This window comes from Archocentrus centrarchus, chromosome 24 (genome assembly GCF_007364275.1).
Source record: "Archocentrus centrarchus isolate MPI-CPG fArcCen1 chromosome 24, fArcCen1, whole genome shotgun sequence".
Classification (NCBI taxonomy): Eukaryota; Metazoa; Chordata; class Actinopteri; order Cichliformes; family Cichlidae; genus Archocentrus; species Archocentrus centrarchus.
Genome location: NC_044369.1, coordinates 3,699,631 through 3,721,965, shown reverse-complemented (window position 1 = coordinate 3,721,965; position 22,335 = coordinate 3,699,631). Strand labels below are relative to the sequence as shown.

Here is a 22,335-nt window from a genome sequence, read left to right as displayed (position 1 = left end):
TTTCCCAGGGTGGATGATTGTACAGCATACACCTTTAATTACTTAAAATCCCTAACTAACTAAATGCTTTTAAGGATGAACTACTTAAATTCCTTTTAGCTTTGTTGTCAGGTGTGTTTCTAGAATACAACATGTGCTTTAATAAGCTTTGAATTTCAGCAGACTCTTCTTTATTATCTTTTTAACATGATGTAATCTGAAAATAAAGAGATGCTAAAAATTCATTGTTTTTTTTGTTTTTTTACATTTTTGAATTCAGTCTTCAGTCCAGCCCCTCCCACTTTTTAACTTCTGTCCTCACCTGGATCCACAGCTGTCATTTCTTTCCTCAGTTCATACACAGCTAGTAATGCCGTGTCATTTGTCCCTTTTTCTGGAAGTACCATGATGCCAAGCTGAATATTTTTGATCCCCACTATTTTCAACTGTTGGACACACGTAGTTTTTTTTAGTACTTCAAGCCCTGCAGTCTTCCTTTACAAACATGTGAAAGAATGGGTTCTAAAGAGTGTACCAAAGGCTCTGTAACAGGATGCCATCCATTGCATCTTTGCAACATCTTTGTTCCATCATCAGCTGTCAGTGGTATTACTGCAGAGTGGAAACATTTAGAAACCACAGAAATTTTCAGGGTGGGGTGAAAGTTGCAGCGTGCTGTGTGAGTTAAAAAACTCAGAAATAGAAAAAGGAACCGACAGTCAGGGCAAAAACATTAACTACTCCTCTGTGTGCTTGAGGAGTTGGACTCTCGACCTAAAAGGATATATTTACAACATGTTTGTGTTCCATTTAAAGAAGAGCAGCAATATTGAGAACATTTACATAAACTACCAATCTTCAGATATTTGTCTTTTTTTAATATATCAGCGTCAATAACACATTATGACTCAATATATTCTTACTGCTCTTTTTTCTCTGTTTTTAATGCTTAAGTAACTTCCTCTTTGGTTTTACAGTCAGTTATTCGTTGTCCAAAATCATTTCACATTCATGGGACTTTGTCAGCCTCCTGTGACCTTTGACATTTTTAATGTTGGTTGGTTTTAATTATGTTGATCAAAGATTGTTACAAAATGTGTGTTTTCGGAGAGACGACAAAGTCTCTCCTTTTTTTTCTTTAGCCACACTGAGGAAGTGAATTCAAACTGATCTCAGGTCAGCACCACTGGTTCTCTCTAAAAGAAGAACTGCTTTTAAATTTGTGACAAAGACAGGAGAGATCGACATGCTCAAGTTCAAATGGATTAAAATGCTCTCATTACTGATACTGATACCTCACTTAACAGGTAAGACTGCACATTCATTTATAAATGAGATTTAAATACTAATATTACACAGCAGATGGTTTAATATTCACCAACTGTGACCAGCCAAGTGAAGCATCACTGTGTGAAAATCACTCACATCAACCAAACATAACAAAAACACTAACATCTGTTTTATTTCTTCAGCAGCAGGTGAAGGCTATGAGCTTGTTGCTAGAGATGGAGCTGAAATCACTTTGCCTTGTGAAACCGTGACGGATGATCTCCTTACCTGTGACAGCATCACCTGGACTTTTAAACATTTGAGACAACGAGGCGAAGCAGAGCTGGTTACTTTAGGACAGATTCTTCATCATTCCAAATCAGACAGACTGAGCATCACACCGAACTGTTTCCTGACTGTAAAGAATGTGACCGCTGAAGATGTTGGTCAGTACGTCTGCAAACAGTTTAACGAACTAGGAGAAGACGACGGTCCAGGTTACAGAGTTGAGCTGTTTGTCGTTACCCGTCAGTATTTACGTCACAAAAAGTGTACAACATAAGGAAACCATCACAGCAGTTATTTGTAATCGTTGTCTCACCGTGTCTTCATCTTTGTCTTTTTCACCAGTGACTGAACAGAGGAGCATTGATACTGTGGCTGTAAAGTGCTCTGTGTCGACACACAGACGGTGTAGAAACACAGTGAGGTGGATGATAAATGGTAAAATCTGGGGTGTGAATGATACATCTGCGAAGATAACTGAGCCTACCTGCTCAGCCTCTGCGCTCTTTCTGATTTATCACAATGTTTACAAGTCAAATTATGAGTTTTTGAGCTGCAGCGTGACAGACGTCAGCGGCAAAGAGCACCTGCTTAGCTTCTATCCCGAAACACCAAGTAAGCAAACAGGTAAGCTGAACCATTTAAAATCACATAATTACAATATTTGAAGAACTGCATTTTTTGACATTATGAAATTTCTTTATTATCAGTTTTCTGATTTTTTTGTTCTTGTGGTCGTGTGAAAAAAAGATTCTTTTATACATAAAGTTTCATGTTGCTTGTATTTTTCTGGTTTGGGCCGCCTGAACAGTGAATGTCAGTGGATTGAATGAACAACTATTTATATAACTGCTTCACAACAGAAGATACACACACATACACACAGTTTGTTAAAGAACAGTAGAGATCACGAGATGAGAACACAGAAACAACAACAACAATCTCCATTATTAGCCACAATTGTATTATTGAGGGTGACAATGTCTATAAATATAACAATCATTTGAAGGTGCAGCCCTACAGTGGAGTTACAACCTGTGCAGGGTGGACCCAGCCTCTTATATTAATACTAATACAATATTTCTGCTGTTTGCAAGAGACCGGTGGAGACTGGTGGAGGTTCATCATCGTCTCTGTGGGTGTAGCAGCACTCATAACAGCTGTTGTGGTTGTGCGCGTATGGACCAGAGGTGAGGGTCTGAATATTACCAAGTGGGTTTGATGAACTTGGGTTTTGCTTGTGGAACCTAAAGCTGAGTCTGTGTCTCGTCTTTTTAGGTAAATCAGCACAGACGGCTGAAAAGACCGTGAGTTCTTAAAATAGATTCACGAAAGATTTATTCTACTCTTTCCTTGTAGACCAAGTTTGGTTTGCTTGATGACCAGTAACAGCAGGGCAGTGGAGTTATATCGATGTGTGAGAATACTGTTTTGTGTTTTGCAGGTGTGTAATAATGAAAATAATGCACTGTGATATTTTCTGCTCTTCTGATGGAGTTTCACTGACCTTCCTGCCTCTGTCAGAGCCACCAATCAGCATCGACCTTTTTAAAAGACACAGCTCCTGCTCTTCCTGGCAGGGAGCGTCATGTAAAGCACAGCGATCCAGCATCAAATGCAGAAAAGCCTCGATCTTCAGTATGAAACACTGAGTTATAACACATTCATGTTATCTTTTTTATAGTGGCACATGAAGCTGATTTTTATTATCTGCTATATCATCTTAAAGTTTATCAGTGTAGTTATATCATGGCCACATACTGCTGTTACTCTGTTATATTTATCATGAGGCCAGAAGATTAGTTTACCCAGATTTACCCACAGTAGATCACCCAGGAGTTTAGTTTATTTTTATATTTTTCTTTTTTTTCCTTTTTCAGTTGCACAGACGTGATCTTAGTTTAGACCCTGTGTGAAACAGAACTGATTTAATCTGAGTTTAAGCTGCTTTTTTATCATTTGTGTCAGTGTGCTGTTGATCTCAGTACACACACTGTTGTCTTAATTGTACTTAAACAATGTAATTTGTAAATAAATAAATGAACAATAAGAGGAAGTTAATTTTTATTTTTTGCATCTCTGTTATTTCTGGCTGCCTCTTTCCAGTGTCATTTTTCCCCCTTTTTGCCTTCTGATCAACAGGATCCACTTCCTTCATCATCCTCATCTTGTCTTTGCACTCTTTTCCAAACCTGCCATCACCCTGTAGCCAGCTTCTCTGTTTATGACGTATTCTTAAGTTCCCAGTGATTTTAGACTTTAATTCTCCCTGTGTTTTTCCCTCACTGTCCTTGCCTTATGTGTGGAGTCTCTTGCATCTTTTTTCCTTAGTGTGTCTGTCTCCCTGTGTGGTGTCAAGTTTGTGTTTGGTTCCTTGTCTTCTCACTTCCTGTTTTATTTTGGCGGTCTTGTGTTCTGTGGCCTTGTGTCCTGCTGCTTCCCCTCGTCTCCTTTGTATCTTTCTGTTCACCTGTTCTCCCAGCTGTTTCCACTTCACCGTTATCCCTGTGAGAGCATTGAGTCTTCCTTCCTCATGTGTCATTCATGTTTCCTTATCACCTTACCTTCTAGCTTTCCGTTTCCTTTCATATTTAGTTTCACTATTTATTGTATTCTGGTTTCAGCCTGATAAAGACTCGCTTTAAGTTCATCCCTGCCTGCCGCCTGTGGGTCTGCTCTTGGGTATTCATTCTTCACACTCCACCAAACAACCTGTGCCAGACATCACAGATGAAGTCCTGCTATGGTGTATTTTAGCTTAAAGGGAGGAGCTCTGTGTTTGGGTGAAGATCTGGGGACCTTAGTTTGACTGTCTGCAGTCTTGATGTGTCAGATTTGTGTAACCTACAAATCAGTTTCACCTGCCTATCATCTCAGGACTTTCATTACAGTTTTATTCTGTGGCTTGTAAATTAAGTCTCTACTGAGGGCACTTAAACTCTAAATGAAGGAAAAAATATCCAAAAGAAACACGTTTCATCCTGAGCCACACTAAACTCAAAGGCTGCATTGTGAAACCTCCCACCTCCTCGTCTTTTGGTCCGTACACTGATCCCTGAAACCTCTATGCTTATTATCAGAAATAATGAGAGATGGGTGATGTAGAACAGCAACAGCTCATATAAACATGATTTATTTTTTTAAACCTTTTGTTTCTGTTGGGTTGTGTAATGGAAAAAGACTTGTGGTTGGCTAAAGTTCTCCCATGCTTAATTAAAGTCATATTATTCAGCTCATTTTAATTTCTAACATTAAATGTTGCACTATGCTTTATCCATAAATTGTTCATCGTTATCTCAGTTTCAGGATTTATTGTTGTAACAATCCCTTTTGTCCAGAAGGGGGTGCTGTATATTCATTCTAACCATGTGCCTGGTTTTAGTGCAGACATAAAAGTCTCATGTTGTATCAGTTGCTTCAATTTGATATGCAGTCATTTAAACAAACATCTGTATGTATTTGTTTTTATGTTGCAGGATGAGAGTGTTGCAGGTTTATTTTGCATTCACATTGATGTTCCAGTAGTTTCCACTTTGTGGCAATATTTGATATTAATGGCAACAGTGTGTAAAATCTCACCTTTAGATGTCAGCAGCAGGTTGCAGATTTCAGTCAAATGAATTCTGTTTCTTCCCCCACCCTGAAGTGTGTAATCTTTGCTGTTAGCAGCTGTAGGACAAACGTGTTTCAGTCAGCCAAGAAAGATCAGAAACATTAAATGCAGACTGTACTTCATGGCTGACCTGAATATTTCTACTAAACTTTGTTGTAAAAAGACATTTTTGTACACACCAGGGTTATAATAGTTTTGGATTTTACATTATAGTTTAGTTTTAGTTAGTTTTTACTTTTTTTTCTCTAATTCAGTTAGTTTTAATTAGTTTTCAGAGCGGTTTTGCTCATTTTTATTAGTTTTTATTTTTGGTTTAATGCTTAGTTTTAGTTTAGTTTCATTAGTTTCAGTATTAGTTTTAGAATTTTCATACTTTGTCAGGTGCAAGATTCAATGCGCAAAAGTGACTATTGTGTAATAAAAACTCAACAAAAGATACCATAAAGAAATATATTCAACAACCAACAGTTCACAAGACAGAAGCACTACATGCTAAATGTGTAATAATTAGGACACACCTGAACATCAACAGGGAGAAACAAAGAAAAATATGAACTCCCAAACTCAATAAATTCTACAATAAACTCCAGCATCAGTGCAGTAGATTAACAACACCTACATGTGGTGTTTGACAAAAACAAACTCTTTGAAGGAGTCAAAGCTCAAATCCAGCTGCATCCAGCTGCAAGAATGTCTCGGGAGTCCGAGACATTCTTTCTGGGGAAGAATGTCTCGGACTCCCGGACCATCAGCACTGGCACTCCTCAGGGCTGTGTCCTCTCTCCTCTGCTCTTCTCCCTGTATACCAACTGCTGCACCTCTGACCACCAGTCTGTCAAGCTTATTAAGTTTGCAGACGACATGACTCTCATCGGACTCATCTCAGACGGGGACGAGTCGGCCTACAGGATGGAGGTCAAACGTCTGGCGTCCTGGTGCAGCCACAATAACCTGGTACTGAACGCCCAGAAGACAGTGGAGATTATAGTGGACTTTAGGAAGCACACAGCCCCTCTACCCTCCATCATCCTGACTGACACCCCCATCACCACAGTGGACTCTTCTCGCTTCCTGGGAACTACCATCACCCAGGACCTCAAGTGGGAGCCCACCATCACCTCTGTCATCAAAAAGGCCCAGCAGAGGATGTACTTCCTGCGGCAGTTGAAGAAATTCAACTTGCCAGCAAGGACCATGGTGCAGTTCTATACTGCCATCATTGAGTCCATCCTCACCTCCTCCATCACTGTGTGGTACGCTGGAGCCACCACTAGGGACAAACAGAGACTACAGCGCGTTGTGCACTCTGCTGAGAAGGTGATTGGCTGTAACCTCCCATCTCTCCAGGACCTGTACACCTCCAGGACACTGGGGCGTGCAGGTCGGATCACAGCCGACCACTCTCACCCTGGGCACAGACTTTTTGACCCTCTCCCCTCAGGCAGGAGGCTACGGTCCATACGGACCAGAACCTCCCGCCATAAGAACAGTTTCTTCCCCTCTGCTGTTGGACTCATGAACAATAACCCTAAGACTGTTACCACCACCCTCCACAAACGCTGATGACCCTATGTCTATGCACCTGTCTGACTGCACTGATGTACATATTAGTGGAATATAGTCTACATTCTTCTATCTTTTAATTAGTCTCTGCACTGTATATTTTGTAATTTTGTAATATTGTGCTATAGTTATAGCTCTAATATCTCTGTATATTTGCAATTTGTATACTTGTATATTGTCTTATAGTTTTTATACTTATTTGTTTTTTTCTGTAAGCACGAAGTACCGCAGCAATTTCCTAATGCTGTGAACCTGTTCACCCATATGGCAATAAAAACCTTCTGATTCTGATTCTGATTCTGATTCTGATCCTGATGTTCTCCACCACCCGAAGCTGCTTCTGTTTTGGAGCTAGCTTGGTTAGATGCTGCTGATTAGACTTGCAGGGTCTTTGCAGCCTCTGTACACAACCTACGGAAGTGTCCGACCTCATGTCCGCATTTATGCTTGTGTGTTGTGTGTGTTAATTACCTTGTGGTCGTGTGCTGCGGTGCCAGCTGGGACTTTTTTTGGTCCTCGCTCTTTGTGTTCAGTTTTTTGGCTGCAAACATATTTGTCCCTGTTTTTCCACTTCCTTCATTTCCTCACGTCCATTCCGACAGCAGTCTCCCTCCAGGAATTTGCTGACATTTGTGAGTCCTTATACTGATGCTTTGATTATTATTCCTGATTGTTATTCTCTCACTGATGAAGTAGACGGAAACGCACAAGAACTGAACAGGTTCATCACAGCGTTGCGGCAGCGTGGACCCGCTCTGAACCCGGTCGGTTCAGAGCGACTCTGCCGCTTTCTCGTGCACACGCACACACACAGCTGCCCGACGGCGCTCCCAGCTTAAACTCGGAGAGCGGGAAAATGATCAATCCAAAATAATTTCAGTTAGTTTTAGTTAGTTTTTTAAACTCACAATACAGTTTTAGTTAGTTATCGTTTTTCCTTTTAATTGTAGTTTTTATATTTTTCAGTTAACAACAATGTTTTTTCAATTTCAGTTTTCATTATTTCGTTCGTTTTCGTTAACTATAATAACCCTGGTACACACTATATTTTAATACTATATTTGAATCAATGTCAGCGATTAGCAGAATGAAAAATGGATATGTCTCTGTTAAATATTTTGAGGTATTTTATCTTTTTACTCTAGAGTCACCTAAAAAAAGTTTTGGCCACCGTTTATTAGTAGTGAATGTTCTGAGATAGCAGACCCGGACCGGATCTGCCCCAGGCTGCTTTGCTGTCTGGGTCGGCTGCCAGTCCACAGTTTACCTAATTCTGGGTGGGAAGTGTATACGTCTCTGGAGGAAGCGGTAAAACTTCGTGAAAGGATTCCAGTACAGATCGATGAGTCAGAGAAGCTCACTTCAGACTGATGACAGCCACACTGAGGGGAGCTGTTGAGGATATGCTGAACTTTTCTGTTGGTAAGTGCTGCTGTTTTTGCTGCTGTTAGCTGCTCTGTTCGTCTGCTCTGTACCTTTAAAATATCTAAAGGAAACACATTTGTTCCTGTGCCACGCTAGACTCAAAGTAAAGGCTGCAACATCTTTCTTACCTGAAACTGTCCAGATGGAGCAGAAGAGTTGAGCAAGGTTTTACTCTAAAACTGTTCAGCTGGATCAAACTGTGATTTCTAGAGCATTTCTAGAGCAACCAATATAAAAAAAAAAACATGGAGCAACATGTAGGATGTACAACTGATGGTAACTTTCTGCACAGCCCCATGGTGCATCTGTAGAAAAAGAAAAGATCAAAGAAATTATTAAAACCATGACATTCACGCCCATGATGATGAGGGGATATAAACTTGATCAGCAGTGTGTGTCAACATTTTCTTTGTTTGTGATTCTTGTGCAATTTAAAATCCCTTAAATGTGACATCCGTCTGTTTCTCCCACCTGTTGTTTATTCTGCTCATTTGTGGGTAGCAGCTCCAGAGCTCTGCTGCTGTTATGGCCACATTATCAGAAAAATTCATTAAACGTGCTAAATCTCCATAAACAGGTTCAAAAGTGTGCTGTCGATCACCAACATGAATCCTGTTTAATAACAAACACTAGCGAACAAGCAATATGAGCACAAAAATATAATCTGCTGGTACAAAGTATTTAGTTTCATGTATGGTAGTGGACAGGAAGTACACTGTGGCTTCAGTGTACAACACATTATTAAATAAACTGTATATCTACACCCAGCAAACCTCTGTTAAAGTCAATAAGACTGTCAGTTTGTGTTCACTTTTTTCATCTCCATATGTGTAAAAACTGAGGAAACTAATGCGCTCTGCCTGCAGTAAAATAACCACAGCGTGAGTGAGGAGGAGACAGGAAGTAAGCTGGATACTATATTTGTCTTTATTGGGCACGAGTACAGAGACTTTGTGAGTTATGATGGTGGCAGAAAACAAAAGAATGAAGCACAGTGGCTGAATAGAAAATATTTTATATTTGTGTATTTCTGATACTTCCTTTCACAGGTAAGGAAACCTATATTTACTACTACTACTACTACTACTACTACTACTACTACTAATAATAATAATAATAATAATAATAATAATGCCTTAGTCTTATATAGCGCAAATGCACCCAAAGCTGTTCTGATATTGCTAAAGATGGTTTAGGAGGTAACATTGGCTCAAATAAAACCTTTTGCTATTTTTCCTTAACATCATGAGTTTAACAGAAGTTTCAAATATACATTTTCAAATATGAATATGAACTAGAGCACTACATACGAGACTAAAAGCTTTATTCTAGTCTGACTTCACTGTCTCTATTTCTTAATGCTTATCAGCAGAAACTGCACAAGATGACAAAATAAGAAGCGCTCCTCACACCAGTGAAGCCAGTTATTGTTTTGTATGTTTGTCTGTTTATTTGTTTATATATACAACCGCAAAATTACCAGTCTGAGTCATACCAAATTTCACAAAAGATGCCCAGTTCATCACCTGATTCAATTTTTGCCATAACTGGGTCAGGGTTAGAGGTCAGAGGTCAAGTTTTTTTCTGAAAATCGTGTGAACGTGACTCAAGAACAGTGTGACCCAGCATGTTAAAATTCACACGATGGTGAATCTACTAAACGTCTCGGACGACTTAGTTCTTAATAATAATGCCAATCACAGATACAGACAGTATTATTATTATGATTTTAGCATTTCTTATTACTGGTTCTTACTTTGCCATTTGGAAGTCACTGAGGCTCATATGCAGCCCATTGAGATCTACTGTATGTGTAACTATGTGTTCTAAAACTTGTGCTTCCAGGGGATTGGCGCCACGACTTTAACACAGGAAACTCCATCAAATGAAAGTTATTTGGAAAATTATGGACAGCAGGACGTATGTGTTACCCCGGAGATTCAGTGTTTGGAGAGTGACATGTTTGTGAGACGGGCAATGTTCAAATCAGCTAGAATGTCTGCTGGGGGCGGGGCTTGCTTCTTGTCAGTTGCCTTGAAATGATGAACTTGTGCATGACGCTGCTGTTTATTTTGGGCACCCACCTCCTTATTAGTCTTGAAAACATGCAGATGGATAATTTTTGTCTGTGTTAGTGATGACCCTGGATTGAAACAATGTGAGATCATCCTGTGTTCATGTAGCTGTTCTCACTGTCCTGTAGTTACTGTTAATAGCTGTCCTATCAATAACTGCAGGCTTCCTTCCTCCTGCCTCGTGCGCTCTGTTCAGTCTGAAGTTTTCTTCCCACAGAGAACCATGCAGCATTATTATCACTTTGACCTTCACATAAATCTACTGATCTTGAAGGCAAGGTCAGAGGTCAAATTTGACATATTTAAAATCTTTATATTGTACTTTTTATATGGCAATAATACACACCACACTAGTAAGAATCATAATTTCTAAATTATAAGTTTTTTTTTTTTTTTGGTCAGTATCCAACTCATAAATCATTAAGTAACCTTGAAGACTCCGGTGGATGTAAGCCAAATTTTAATGGCTTGTTAACGTGACCCGACTCTACACGCCTACAAAGTTTGATCACAATTCATTCAAAACTTTTCATCCTATCGTGTTTAGAGTCAGAATGACACACACGCAAACACTGCAAAAACATAAGCTGCTTGATGGAGGTAATTAAGCACTGAACCGTTTCCCATTAATTCTCGGTTGAAAAGTTAAGCTGCAACGGATGTAATATATTTGTGACCACTATGACTCATGTGGCGCTGTTTTCCCTGCTCAGAGCATGCTCACAGCATGTTATTGTTAATGCAACAGTAAAAATAACAATAACATACAGTAATCTGAACTACTTGACAGATTTACAGCATCTAACTTGCTGCATTTACAGATGTCTGAAGCAGATTGATGATAACTTACAGTTGTCACCAAACTGTGGCTGTCTGTGACATTTATGGCACCTGACAGGTTTGCTCTGGTTTTGTTTCAGTGATTTTAAACTTTAATTTCTACACTAGCTTCATTTTATCTGCTGACTATTTTAGTTTTTATACTTTGATACCTTCTGTTTGTTTTCTGATGCAGTTTTTATTCCTCCTTTTGTGTTATTATATAGCAAATCAGCTGAATTTGTCTTGAACTGTTTAAGATATGTGAGGAAAGAAGGCTGAAAGTCATAATGAAGTCATGCTAATGTATATATGTAATACTAATTACAGGAAGAAGATGTTTCAGTACCTCAAGAAGAACAGAGAGAGAGACTGAGAGAAACGATGGTTAAATCTAGATGGATTAAAATGTCTCTGTTTTTTATGCTTGTGTTTCAGTTTACAGGTAAGAATACATCTAACATGTAGGAGATTTGTTTTATTCAAACTGACTTTATTATGAAATCTTTATGTAACACAGACAGCTGTCCTTTTGTTTGAGCAATATAGACTAAGTTTGGTACACTCTTATCAATAAAAAACATATAAATGCAAACTCTTTTATGCACAACTATGTAAATTATCTGCACTCTGACATGAAATGGAAACATTTTTTGCTTCTTTGTCTTCTTTCTCAGGAGCTCTAAGTGGAGAACTTTGGCTTTTCTTTACTGTCAGAGACGGAGATGAAGCCACTTTGCCTTGTGAAAATGTCATCAAGAATCAGCACAGCTGTGACGCTACCACCTGGTTCTTCAGTGACTCACAAAGCACACAAACAGTAGAGCTTGCTGATCTTGGAAAGATCAGAGAAAAAGCCAAATCAAACAGACTGAGTGTTACAGCAGACTGCTCACTGATTATAAAGAAGGTCACAGTTGAGGATGTTGGTCGTTACACCTGCAGACAGTTTAGGAGGGAATCAGAGACACAGGAAGGTCAGGATGCTGTGGTTCTTCTGTCTGTTGTCATCAGTGAGTATTTACACCACAATATTTTTGTTAGAATAACAAACTGACACATTATATTTAGAAAAATAAACTTCTTCTTTCTTTGTCTTTCACTTGAAATTCATCTTCACAGTGACTGAACAGAAGAACACTGATCAGGTGACTTTAAGCTGCTCTGTGAGGACATATGAACGCTGTAAACACAGAGTGAAGTGGATCCATAACAGTGAAGATCTGAATACACCTTACTCAAATTTACAAACATCACAGTCTCGCTGCTCTGCTACTGTGACCTTTCTGAACCTTGCATACACTCACATATCAAGTTATGACTTTAAGTGTATTGTTACGACAGAAGATAACAAAGTGCAGCTTTTTTCCTTCAGCCCTCGTTCATCAGGTAAGAAATCAGGAGAGAGTCTGAGGAACTTTTTAAATAAATTCATGTTAATCTGAATAATTACCTAAAATATTTGCTAATTTTATTAATCTGAAGCTTAATAAAGCTAACTGACTTGACTTACAGCTTGTTAATAAAAGGTTCACTGAATTGTGTTCTTTGGTTCAGGTGAAGAAACAAACACAGCAACAACAATTAAAATAGACACAATAACTAAAAATACAACAAAAGAGCTGGAAATCATAAACGTGTCAACAAAATTACCAGGTAATGCCAAGAATTTAGTTTTGTATATTTTATTGATCTGAAGCTTTAATCGACTGTTAGAGAACATATGTTTTTTTTTATGAAGGATCCTCTGCATGTTCTTCTTTTTTCAGGTGAAGAAACAAATAGGGCAACAATTAAACTGGAAATAATGATGGAAAAAAGCATAAAAGTAGATCTGACAGCAAAAGAGTTGGAGATCACGGATGGTTCGAGAAAATTACCAGGTAATAACAGTATTCTGTATCTTTTTTCTTTTTTTTAATGATTGGCAGAAAAGATTTTCATGGGTGCAACCCACATATTTAACTCTGCTGCTCAAACCACAAATATGTTTTCCTTATAAATGTGGCTCCATCTAAGAGGAAATAATCAGGTTTTCCAACAGGATAAGAATTGTTACAACAACAAAACAACCAAACACAAATTTCCTTATTTTTTCTATATATGAATAATTTATGTGATAACTTCTCAAATGCTGCCTTCCATTTTTATGCAGATGACACAATTATTTATTGTTCATCTCCTTCATTAGTACAAACCCTTGAATTCTTGCAGGCTGCCTTTGACGTTGTCCAGTCCCATTTAACAAAACTTAAATTGGTGTTAAATGTCCACAAAATTCCTGCTGTTCTCAAGTGGCAAAGAATTGCTGTCCAATCTTCCCAAAATTAAAACAATTCAAGGGGCTAGTCAAATCTTTTAAGTATTTAGGTATCATTATAGATGATGATTTATAATGTAAACCCCACATCAGAAAGCTTGTGTCCAAACTGAAACTTAAAAAGCTTCTTTTATAGGAATAAATCCTGTTTCTATCTTAAAGTGAGGAAATACTTGATTTCCACAACTTTTTACCTTTATTGGATTTTGGTGATTTGAGTACCTAAAGAATTTGGATACTGTTTATCATTGTGCTTTACGATTTACTGTGGGCTGTGGAAATCGTGTTCACCACTGTTCTTTGTATGCTGCTGCTGGATGGCCATCTCTGTATATCCACAGACTTTCTCACTAGTTAGTTTTAGTCTATAAATGTTTATTACATAAACTTCACTCTCAAAATAAAATACAAACGCATGTCCCCAGAGTAAGAATAGAATTAGGGAAAAAGGCTTTTAAATATGCTGCTCCTGTTTCCTGGAACAATCTACAAAAGGAGCGGAAATTGTCAGAACTGGTTACGATGGGGGAGTTTAGGACCATTTTGAGGGAATGTGAAAATGGGTCTTTTGGTAAATGTAACTGCTTTTAACTGCTTTAATTTGCATATATGAGTTTATCTTGTTAGATTGTGATATGTTTTATCTCTTGGAAAAGAGATATGTAATCTCAGTGAGACTTTTTACCTGGTTAAATAAAGGATGCAAAAAAAAAAAGAAACTTTCCATGTTTTCATTCTCCTCCCAGGCTGGTGCTGGTACAGACTCAGCGTTGTGTCTGTGGGTTTAGCAGCACTTATAACAGCTGCTGTGGTCGTCAACATCTGGATACGAGCTGGTGAGAATATTCACATGTGAACACGACGGCTTCATAAAGCTGGACTCTGTTAAAGCTGAAGTTGATTCTTAGTTGATCTTTTTAGGGAAGAAAAAGCAGCGACGGATGAAAACACGGTGAGTTTGTTAGAATAAAACAGAAATTTTTTTTTTGTTTGTTGTTTTTTCTTCGTTTACACAACAATAAAGCACGACACATTACAGATACATCAAGATAAGACAGACAATAAATACACAATCAAACTGAATTTGGATGAAATGCTGTTTGTTAATTTAACAAAAGTGATGAATCAAACTTTGCCAATAAAAACAAACCTGTCACCTCATACACAAATCTTAGAGCCATCAGTTATGATCATGATTAAAGTGCACCTCCTTATGAAGAGGTGGAACTCATCAGGATAAAAATAACGATTCGTGACAAATCTGAGAGTCGAGTTTTAAGTTTGAGTTTGGGAGTAACGTGTGAATCAGTCAGCAGGTAAAAAGTTCAGTTCTGTAAACTGACTTTGATCCTGGAGCATAAAATATACAAACCATTAAAATAAAGCTGCACACAGTTCCTGCACATTAGTGTTTATTTTCATGCTGAACTGTAAAATTTAATCATTCACATTCGTTTGTGTTTGTTTTGCTGCTTTGGACAGATCTGTGCTCCAAATGAGTGTAATGTAACGTCAGGGGGATCTTTATGTGTCCATTTATTAGTCTGATTGCAGAGAAGTTACAACTTTATTATTAATGTGATAATCTCAGGAAGTTCATGAAGCTGTATCTTACAGGTGTGTAGATGATGATGGAGCAGGGAACTCTGGAAATGTCCGATCTTCTGCTGAACTTTGACCCTCCTGCTTCTGTCACATCTCACTGATCAGCTCATCAGCATGCTGTATGTTTGCATGAGGAGCAGAGCCTTTAATAAAGAGACAGTTTGGACAACAATCCTGAAACATTGATCCTGCTCATATTCAGGAGACCACAGTGACTTTGTGCCTGCAGCAGCTGTAAAAAGCTGCTTGTTTGGGCTTTTTTTTTTTTTTTTTTGGAGGTGACCTTTATTGTTAATTAGTTGATGCCAGGCTATTCCTACAGGGGGGGCTGATTCAAGTCAGTTTATGAGGACATTTAAAACCAACACATGCAGGTTAAAGTGCTGTACAGCTAAAAGAAGAAAAACTACAGAAAACCGAAGAAAACAAATGCCAGGAGTCAGTCTGGTTTAGATGCCGAGGAATAAAAAGGAGGTTTTGAAGATGACCTCAATCTGTTTCTCAGTACAACAACAAACATCTGATCAGGTGACCTCAGTGATGTTTTGGGAGTGTGCATACTCACCAATCAGAAATCATCAGCACATAAAGTATTTTAATAAAACGTAACATATGTCACATAAAGTAGTGCACAGCAGTGAGCCCTGTGGAACCCCACAGGTAACCCACAGCTTTATTTATTCATACAGACTAATATCAACTATTTAACCATGAGTCCCTCTGATACCATCTGCAGTTTCAAATGCCTTTTAAAATTAAATATTCACCTCTACAATGATGAGAGGGCACACAGAGAGAAATGAGGCTCAAAATAATGTTTTAAATGTATAAAATATGACCTATAAATGTAAACTCATTTACACAAGTGTAGCGATTTATGTGTAGCTATTTTGTAAAGGCGTGCATCACCACCTGAATAAACATGAGTAATTTACAGAGATTTTACACTTTAACACATGTGATAAATGTAACAGAACATTTCCTGTGGATACAAATGTGTACAAATATTTGTGAGATTTCATTCACTTACAGATTGGTGAATTATGTGTGCACATAATGATGATGCATTGTTGGTATTGATACAATCTGCGTGAGTACCTATTCCCATTTTTTTAGCATTGATTAGTATCTAGTTTTATTGTTTTTACAACTCTGAAATACTGTACGTGCTCTGTTCAAGTGCTGCTGGAAAACTTGAACCTCTGGACTTTCTGTGCATACAGTACATGTATATTTCCTACGAACAGCACCGTTCTAGACTCAGTTTGAGCCCTCAAGTCTCACTCACCCAATCACATACATTCATACAGTGTTTATCTGTATCTAAGCATTTTTATCTATTCACACACACATAGTCATGCTATTGCCTATAAATGCAAATCCATGGTTCAGATAAGCTACTGTGAGGGGTTGTTCTTGTTAAGTGGAAACAGTCAGTCCAAAGAATAGTGCTCATGCCGCAGTGAGACAATAACTTCTGTCCACAGAGGGTGATGGATGCACAAAGGCTGAGCAGAGGACTCAACGGTTGATCTTTGGATCAAAGCAACAATCAAGCAGAAGCTTAAGGTAAGTCAGAGAGACTCTGCAGTGAACTGAGTTGCTGTGTTAGAGGAGAAGAACCTGGAGCAGTGGAGGCGCCACCGCTTTCTGTGCCACTCTGGAATAAACCTTTGATGGTTTTCAGCCATCCCTCTGTAAAAGAAAAACACAGCAGAGTTAGATCAGAGTATCACTTCCTTTATTTCCTTCATAATAAGAGCATGTGAGGTCAGAAGCCTTTACAGATAATTCAGTCCTTCACTGAAATGTGACTGTAGATGTTTCTGATGAACATGAAGACGTTCAGTCTGTTCTAACAGAAAGCTGCTTTGACACACAGCAGGTCATCACACCTGAGGCGTCTAATACTGACCTTTGACTAAGAGCACCACTACTTTTTTTTCCAGAACCTTTTCATCCTTGTAGACGGTGCAGATGTAAACACCTCCATCATCAAAGCAAAGGTTTCTCAGAGTCAGGTTGGCGACTCCTGTAGCCCACGGGTCCTTCTTCATCGATGAGCGGCGTCGGAAAAATTTGTCTTTTTTCTGATGCTGAGCGTGACCCCGCTCATATACGATGACCTTCACTTCTTTGTCTTGGATACGGGTCCACTCCACTCTGACGTTCTTACGCCTGCATTTTTTTGATTCAAAGGGCAGAACAACAGAATCTGCCCCCTCTGTCACTTTCACTATTTTGACCTGGAAGCCGGAGAGAACAGAGAAGAACATCAACTGAGCCAAACAGCAGCTGTAAATCACATTAAAAACATTTATTTATATAATCTGGATAACTGCAGACTGTGTGCTTTAGTGGAGATCACACATCACTTAATGCACAAAAGATCCCTGGGTCAAGACTGTCACAACCCTGAGCAAGATAAGCAGACACACACACAGACACACACCTTCAGTTTTCTTCATCCTTTTATATACAAGACCCAGGAAGACACCAGCAGCAATAACAAGGAAAACCAGGGAAACTAGGACAGCTGCAAGAACTTTGGGCCAGCGTGGAGGAGGTCCTGTTAAAAACACAAACAACATGAACATCTACTACAGCTGTTTCATTTGTTCTGGCAGTATTTTAGACTTATTAACGTTTTGACTGTTTTAAAAAAAAATGATTTCTCAGTTTGAACGGGGAAATGTGGCATCCTGCAGGGTTCCACTTTGGGATCTATTTAGTTTTTTCATAAGTGGCTGATAAAATCTCTGACTGGCTGCTCTTTATGATTTGCTGGACTAACTTGGTCACTGTTTAGATCATAAGTTCTTGAAAGAGTAGTTGTAAAACAGCTAACTGATCATCATTCAGTCAGGTTTCAGAATTCATCACAGTACAGAAACAGCATTAGTGAAGGTTACAAATGATCTTCTTACAGCCTCTGACAGTGGACTCATCTCTGTGCTTGTCCTGTTGGACCTCAGTGCAGCTTTTGATACTGTTGACCACAACATTTTATGGGACGTCTTCTTCAGACACTGAGGTTAATTATGGAGTTCCACAGGGCATTACTTTGGCCTCCAGTAACACTGTGAGAAACCTTGGAGTCATTTTTGATCAGGATATGTCCTTCAATGTACATATTAAGCAAATATGTAGGACTGCTGTTTTGCATTTGTGCAATATTTCTAAAATTAGAAACATCCTTTCTGAAAAGCTAATTCATGCATTTATTACTTCTAGACTGGACTATTGTAATTTGTTATTATCAGGCTGTCCTAAAAGCTCCCTGAAAAGCCTTCAGCTGATCCAAAATGCTGCAGCTAGAGTACTGACAGGGACTAGAAAGAGAGAGCAGATTTCTCCCATATTGGCTTCTCTTCATTGGCTCCCTGTTAACTCTAGAATAGAATTTAAATCCTTCTCCTCACATACAAGGTCTTGAATAATCAGGCCCCATCTTACAGTATCTCAAAGACCTCATAGTCCCATATCACCCCAAAAGAGCACTTTGCTCTCAGACTGCTGGCTTACTTGTGGTTCCTCGGATACTTAAGAGTAGAATGGGAGGCAGAGCCTTCAGCTTTCAGGCCCCTCTTCTGTGGAACCAGCTCCCAGCTTGGATTCAGGAGACAGACACCCTCTCTATTTTTAAGATTAGGCTTAAAACTTTCCTTTATGATCAACTTATAGTTAGGGCTGGATCAGGTGACCCTGAACCCTCCCTTAGTTATGATGCAATAGGCCTAGGCTGCTGGGGGGGTTCACATAAGCTAAAGCAGCTTCTTGGGAGTTCCCCCCTTTTTACAAATCTTACAGGCGTGGTGTTGTGCACATGAATCTGTCTTAAAGGTTCTGTAGGATTTTTGTAAATTGTAAAATTGTAACTCAATAATGCACTGTTTCTATTTATTCACTTTTCTACTCTGTTTATACTTCACTCTGCATGTAATCATTAGTTATTATTAATCTCTGGCTCTCTTCCACAGTATCTCTTTTTTTCTCTCCCCTCAGCCCAACCGGTCACAGCAGATGACCCCCCCCCCCCCCCCCCCCCCCCCCCTCCCTGAGCCTGGTTCTGATGGAGGTTTCTTCCTGTTAAAGGGAGTTTTTCCTTCCCACTGTCACCAAGTGCTGCTCATAGGGGGTCGTTTTGACTGTTGGGTTTTCTCTGTATTATTGTAGGGTCATTACAATACAAAGCACCTTGAGGCGACTGTTGTGATTTGGCGCTATATAAATAAAATTGAATTGAATCGAATTGGATTGGATTAAATGATATCTAATGGAGTCTGATAGATTATTAATAAAATATTGACCTTAAATTAGTCACTCTGAGTTTTAACTGTAAGTTTATTGTGAAAAAATTCCATCATGAGAAACAATTTTTTTTTCTGTGATAGAGACGGGGGTTATAATTCAGTGGGTTATCTTATCTTATTAAAAGTTAAACATGTCATGTTACATATCTTTTCTGGAAGGGACCTTCAATAATCCATGCAGCTGGTTGAAAATATAAAGATGTTGGTCAAATTATTAGTGTGATTTTTCTCTCTGATGGGAAAAGAGGTTTTTGTAGCCTGACCTTTGACCTTCAGTTGTACTTCAGTTGCGGTCCTGTCCTCTCCGAAGCTGCGGGTGGTGCAGGTGTAGGTTCCGCTGTCAGAGATTGTAGGGTTTCTCAAAAAGAGGCTCAGGTCTCCGGTCTGCAGGGCTTCCTTCTGGACTGATGTTCTGTTGGTGTAACGAGGGTTCTGGTTTCTAAGGTCACTGTGTTCCTCGATGAGAGTGTGAACAATTGCAGGATTCAGATCATCACGTCTCCAAACAACGACATCATCTTTAGATAAAGGAGCAGGACGCTGACAGGGCAGCAGGACAGACTCCTCCTCCTCCTCATATACAACCACCTCCACCCCTGAGGCATTCTGGGAAACTGAGGACACAGAGAGATGTTCAGTCAGGCTCTGTTCCACAGTAAGCACAACTGTGTGATGTAGTGAGATAACTGAAGGCAACAAAAAAGAACAGGAAAGAAAAGAACTGGGGTTCAGTTATCATTTTTTTTTTCTCTCTTTTTCATTCTTGCTCTTTTCTTCCTGCCTGTCCGACCTGGCAACATCATTTTACACATGCTCTTACAGCAAGCAGGAGAGACAGGGAGGGCAGGAGAGAGCTGGAATGCGACCGTCCCCATCAGAGAGCAGGAGGAACTTTAAAAAAAAGATTATTTTGAAGAGGGGGGGAAAAAAACATCATATCGAGAGTCTGGCTGCATGGCAGCAGATTCCAGCAGCTGGGCCCAGAGCTGCTCTGAGCTGGGTGGGTGAACTTCCTTAGGACTAATATGCTGCTCTCATTTCCTGTGGATAAGGAAAAGTGTGTCTGTGTAGATTCTCAGTCATCCAGGTCTTCCTTTTTCAAGCTCCAGAGAATAAGGAAAAGTGGAAAGAAAAAGAAAAGCAGTTCTCACTTCTGGTTCCATGAACAAAGATCTGTAATGAACAGTGTCTAACTGTGTGCTTCTAAAGCAAACAGCTATTACAATATTGTAAATGTTTCAGTGCTGTAAACGCTACAGTCACAGAGGTTTGCATGTGAAGAGGACGATGGAGGAAAGAGATAAAATTATTCTAACTTCATCATGTCCACAAAGTGCTGTCTCTGTCCTTCACTGATGGCAGACTGCTTATAAAGACATTTTAAATAATTAAACTAATATCCAACCATGACTTGAATCTTTAAAGTGCTCTGGTGTGCTTTAAATAGTCTGTGGATGAGGAATGCGGCGTGTAACAATGCACCCGGCACAACTGGTTTACCTTCTGACTCACAGCACAGTCCATCTGTCACTGCAGCAGTAAAAGCACAGGTCTAACAGTTTGACTTTGTGATGTCCTCTCTGCCCTCTCTGTACGCACAACTTCACTGCACACTTCTGAACTCCAAACAAATATTTCAGAGGCTGCTTACATATATCCCTCCCCCTCTCCTGTGAAACACTCAGACATGACCATGCGGAGAGGAGTAGGAGGAGGGGGGGCAGTGTTACTTCCGTTTAAACAGCTGATAAACTTTTTGCAACAAACATCATAAAATAAGAGACAGCTGATCTTACTGTGAGCGAGGATCACGAACACCAGGATAATCTTCATCTTCAACTGCAAACGCACTGAGAACAAACTTAATCCGATGGCTCCGCTGGCTTTTTCACTTTCAATTTCTGACCGGAAGTTATAGATTTTTCAAAATAAAATGCTAAAAACATTACTTTATATATAATGTTTTCAGCATTTTAATAGCCTTTGAAGTGCTGCGTAATTATATTTGATTTGCTGTTATCTGCATGTGTGGGCAGGGATGGTGATAATTTTGTTATACATTTACACACATACAGCGACACTGAAGAAAAAACCTTGATGTGAATGCGGGTTATTTTCAGTGCTCAGGAGTAGATGAATAGGTGCTTTTATTCTGTCAGTTCCACTCACACTGAAAACAGGGTGATAGTGATGCTCATTACAAACATTATTCTGTATTCATGCTGCGCTCCACAACACTTTGGCCTGCTGACAGGAGCCCACGGCAGCAGTTTAGGACGGCTGAGCTGAATGTACTGTAAATAGCTTTTCCTTCATTATCAATCATGCCTTTCTCTTATAGCATCTATGACTGCAGTGTTGTTACTCAGAGGTCATCTCAGCGAAGGACTGCATCTCTACTTTATTTGCGACTAATCCGTCGACGTGGAAGTAGTTTTTATTTTTTATTAGTTTATATGGGTGCAGGAATGGGTTAATATATGTTAACAATATATAAGAACACTTATGGAGTGAGCATGTGTGTGTCATACTGTGGCGATCTGCCATTCATCAATGTTTTTTTTTCTTTAAAATATATTTTTCAGCCCATTCCCACCTCAAAAATTCTTGTCAACCAATTAGATTCCCTCCTTTCAAAAACAGTGTTCCAAACAGGGAAGATGGCACCTGGTGGCTGGGAAGTGGCAGATTATATCTCCCCATGCTCTCAGTACATCAGTTAGCAAATAGTGCCTATCCTTAGCTTCACGGGCAGTATTCAGCTGTTACTCTATATCAGGGACTATTTTTTTGGTTGACCTAATTTTTTTATATTATTTTTTTGCTGCTTATGTGCTCGACTTTCTTTGAGAGGGACAGTAGTGCAAGTTTGGGCTCGTTCTTTAATACACAGTCTTGTGCTGACAAGTGTATTGTGTGTGATTTCCCTTCAGGAATTTTGCTTGAGATAATTCATAGAGCTGGTTGGAGATATCAGGAGTTAGTGAATTCCTGAATCCAGGTGGAGGATTGGCCCGGTAACCAGGTTTCAGGTCATTCATGGCTAATTGGCTGCAATACATACATTAG

The 22,335-nt window shown here is 39.2% G+C and overlaps 1 protein-coding gene and 1 long non-coding RNA gene across 4 annotated transcripts; both read left to right on the top strand.

Annotated features, from left to right (window-relative positions):
• Nucleotides 1-2,654: 2,654 nt before the first annotated feature.
• On the top strand, nt 2,655-3,038 carry LOC115774017 (uncharacterized). Its single transcript, XR_004019157.1, has 3 exons — nt 2,655-2,723; nt 2,812-2,840; nt 2,978-3,038. It is a non-coding gene; the product is annotated as an uncharacterized LOC115774017 (long non-coding RNA).
• An 8,180-nt stretch (nt 3,039-11,218) lies between these two features.
• Nucleotides 11,219-16,503, top strand: LOC115774612 (uncharacterized). 3 transcript variants are annotated; one of them, XM_030721971.1, is made up of 8 exons: nt 11,219-11,473; nt 11,706-12,041; nt 12,151-12,417; nt 12,586-12,684; nt 12,798-12,911; nt 14,095-14,184; nt 14,270-14,300; nt 16,441-16,503. In XM_030721971.1, exons 1-8 carry the CDS (start codon nt 11,413-11,415, stop codon nt 16,445-16,447), a joined length of 1,005 nt encoding a protein of 334 aa, XP_030577831.1. In that variant the 5' UTR covers nt 11,219-11,412; the 3' UTR covers nt 16,448-16,503. The 3 variants fall into 3 exon arrangements, with proteins under 3 accessions (XP_030577831.1, XP_030577828.1, XP_030577829.1); XM_030721968.1 differs by lacking the exon at nt 16,441-16,503 and adding an exon at nt 14,966-15,874; XM_030721969.1 differs by lacking the exon at nt 16,441-16,503 and adding an exon at nt 14,966-15,010 and having other exon boundaries at nt 14,257-14,300.
• Nucleotides 16,504-22,335: the final 5,832 nt, after the last annotated feature.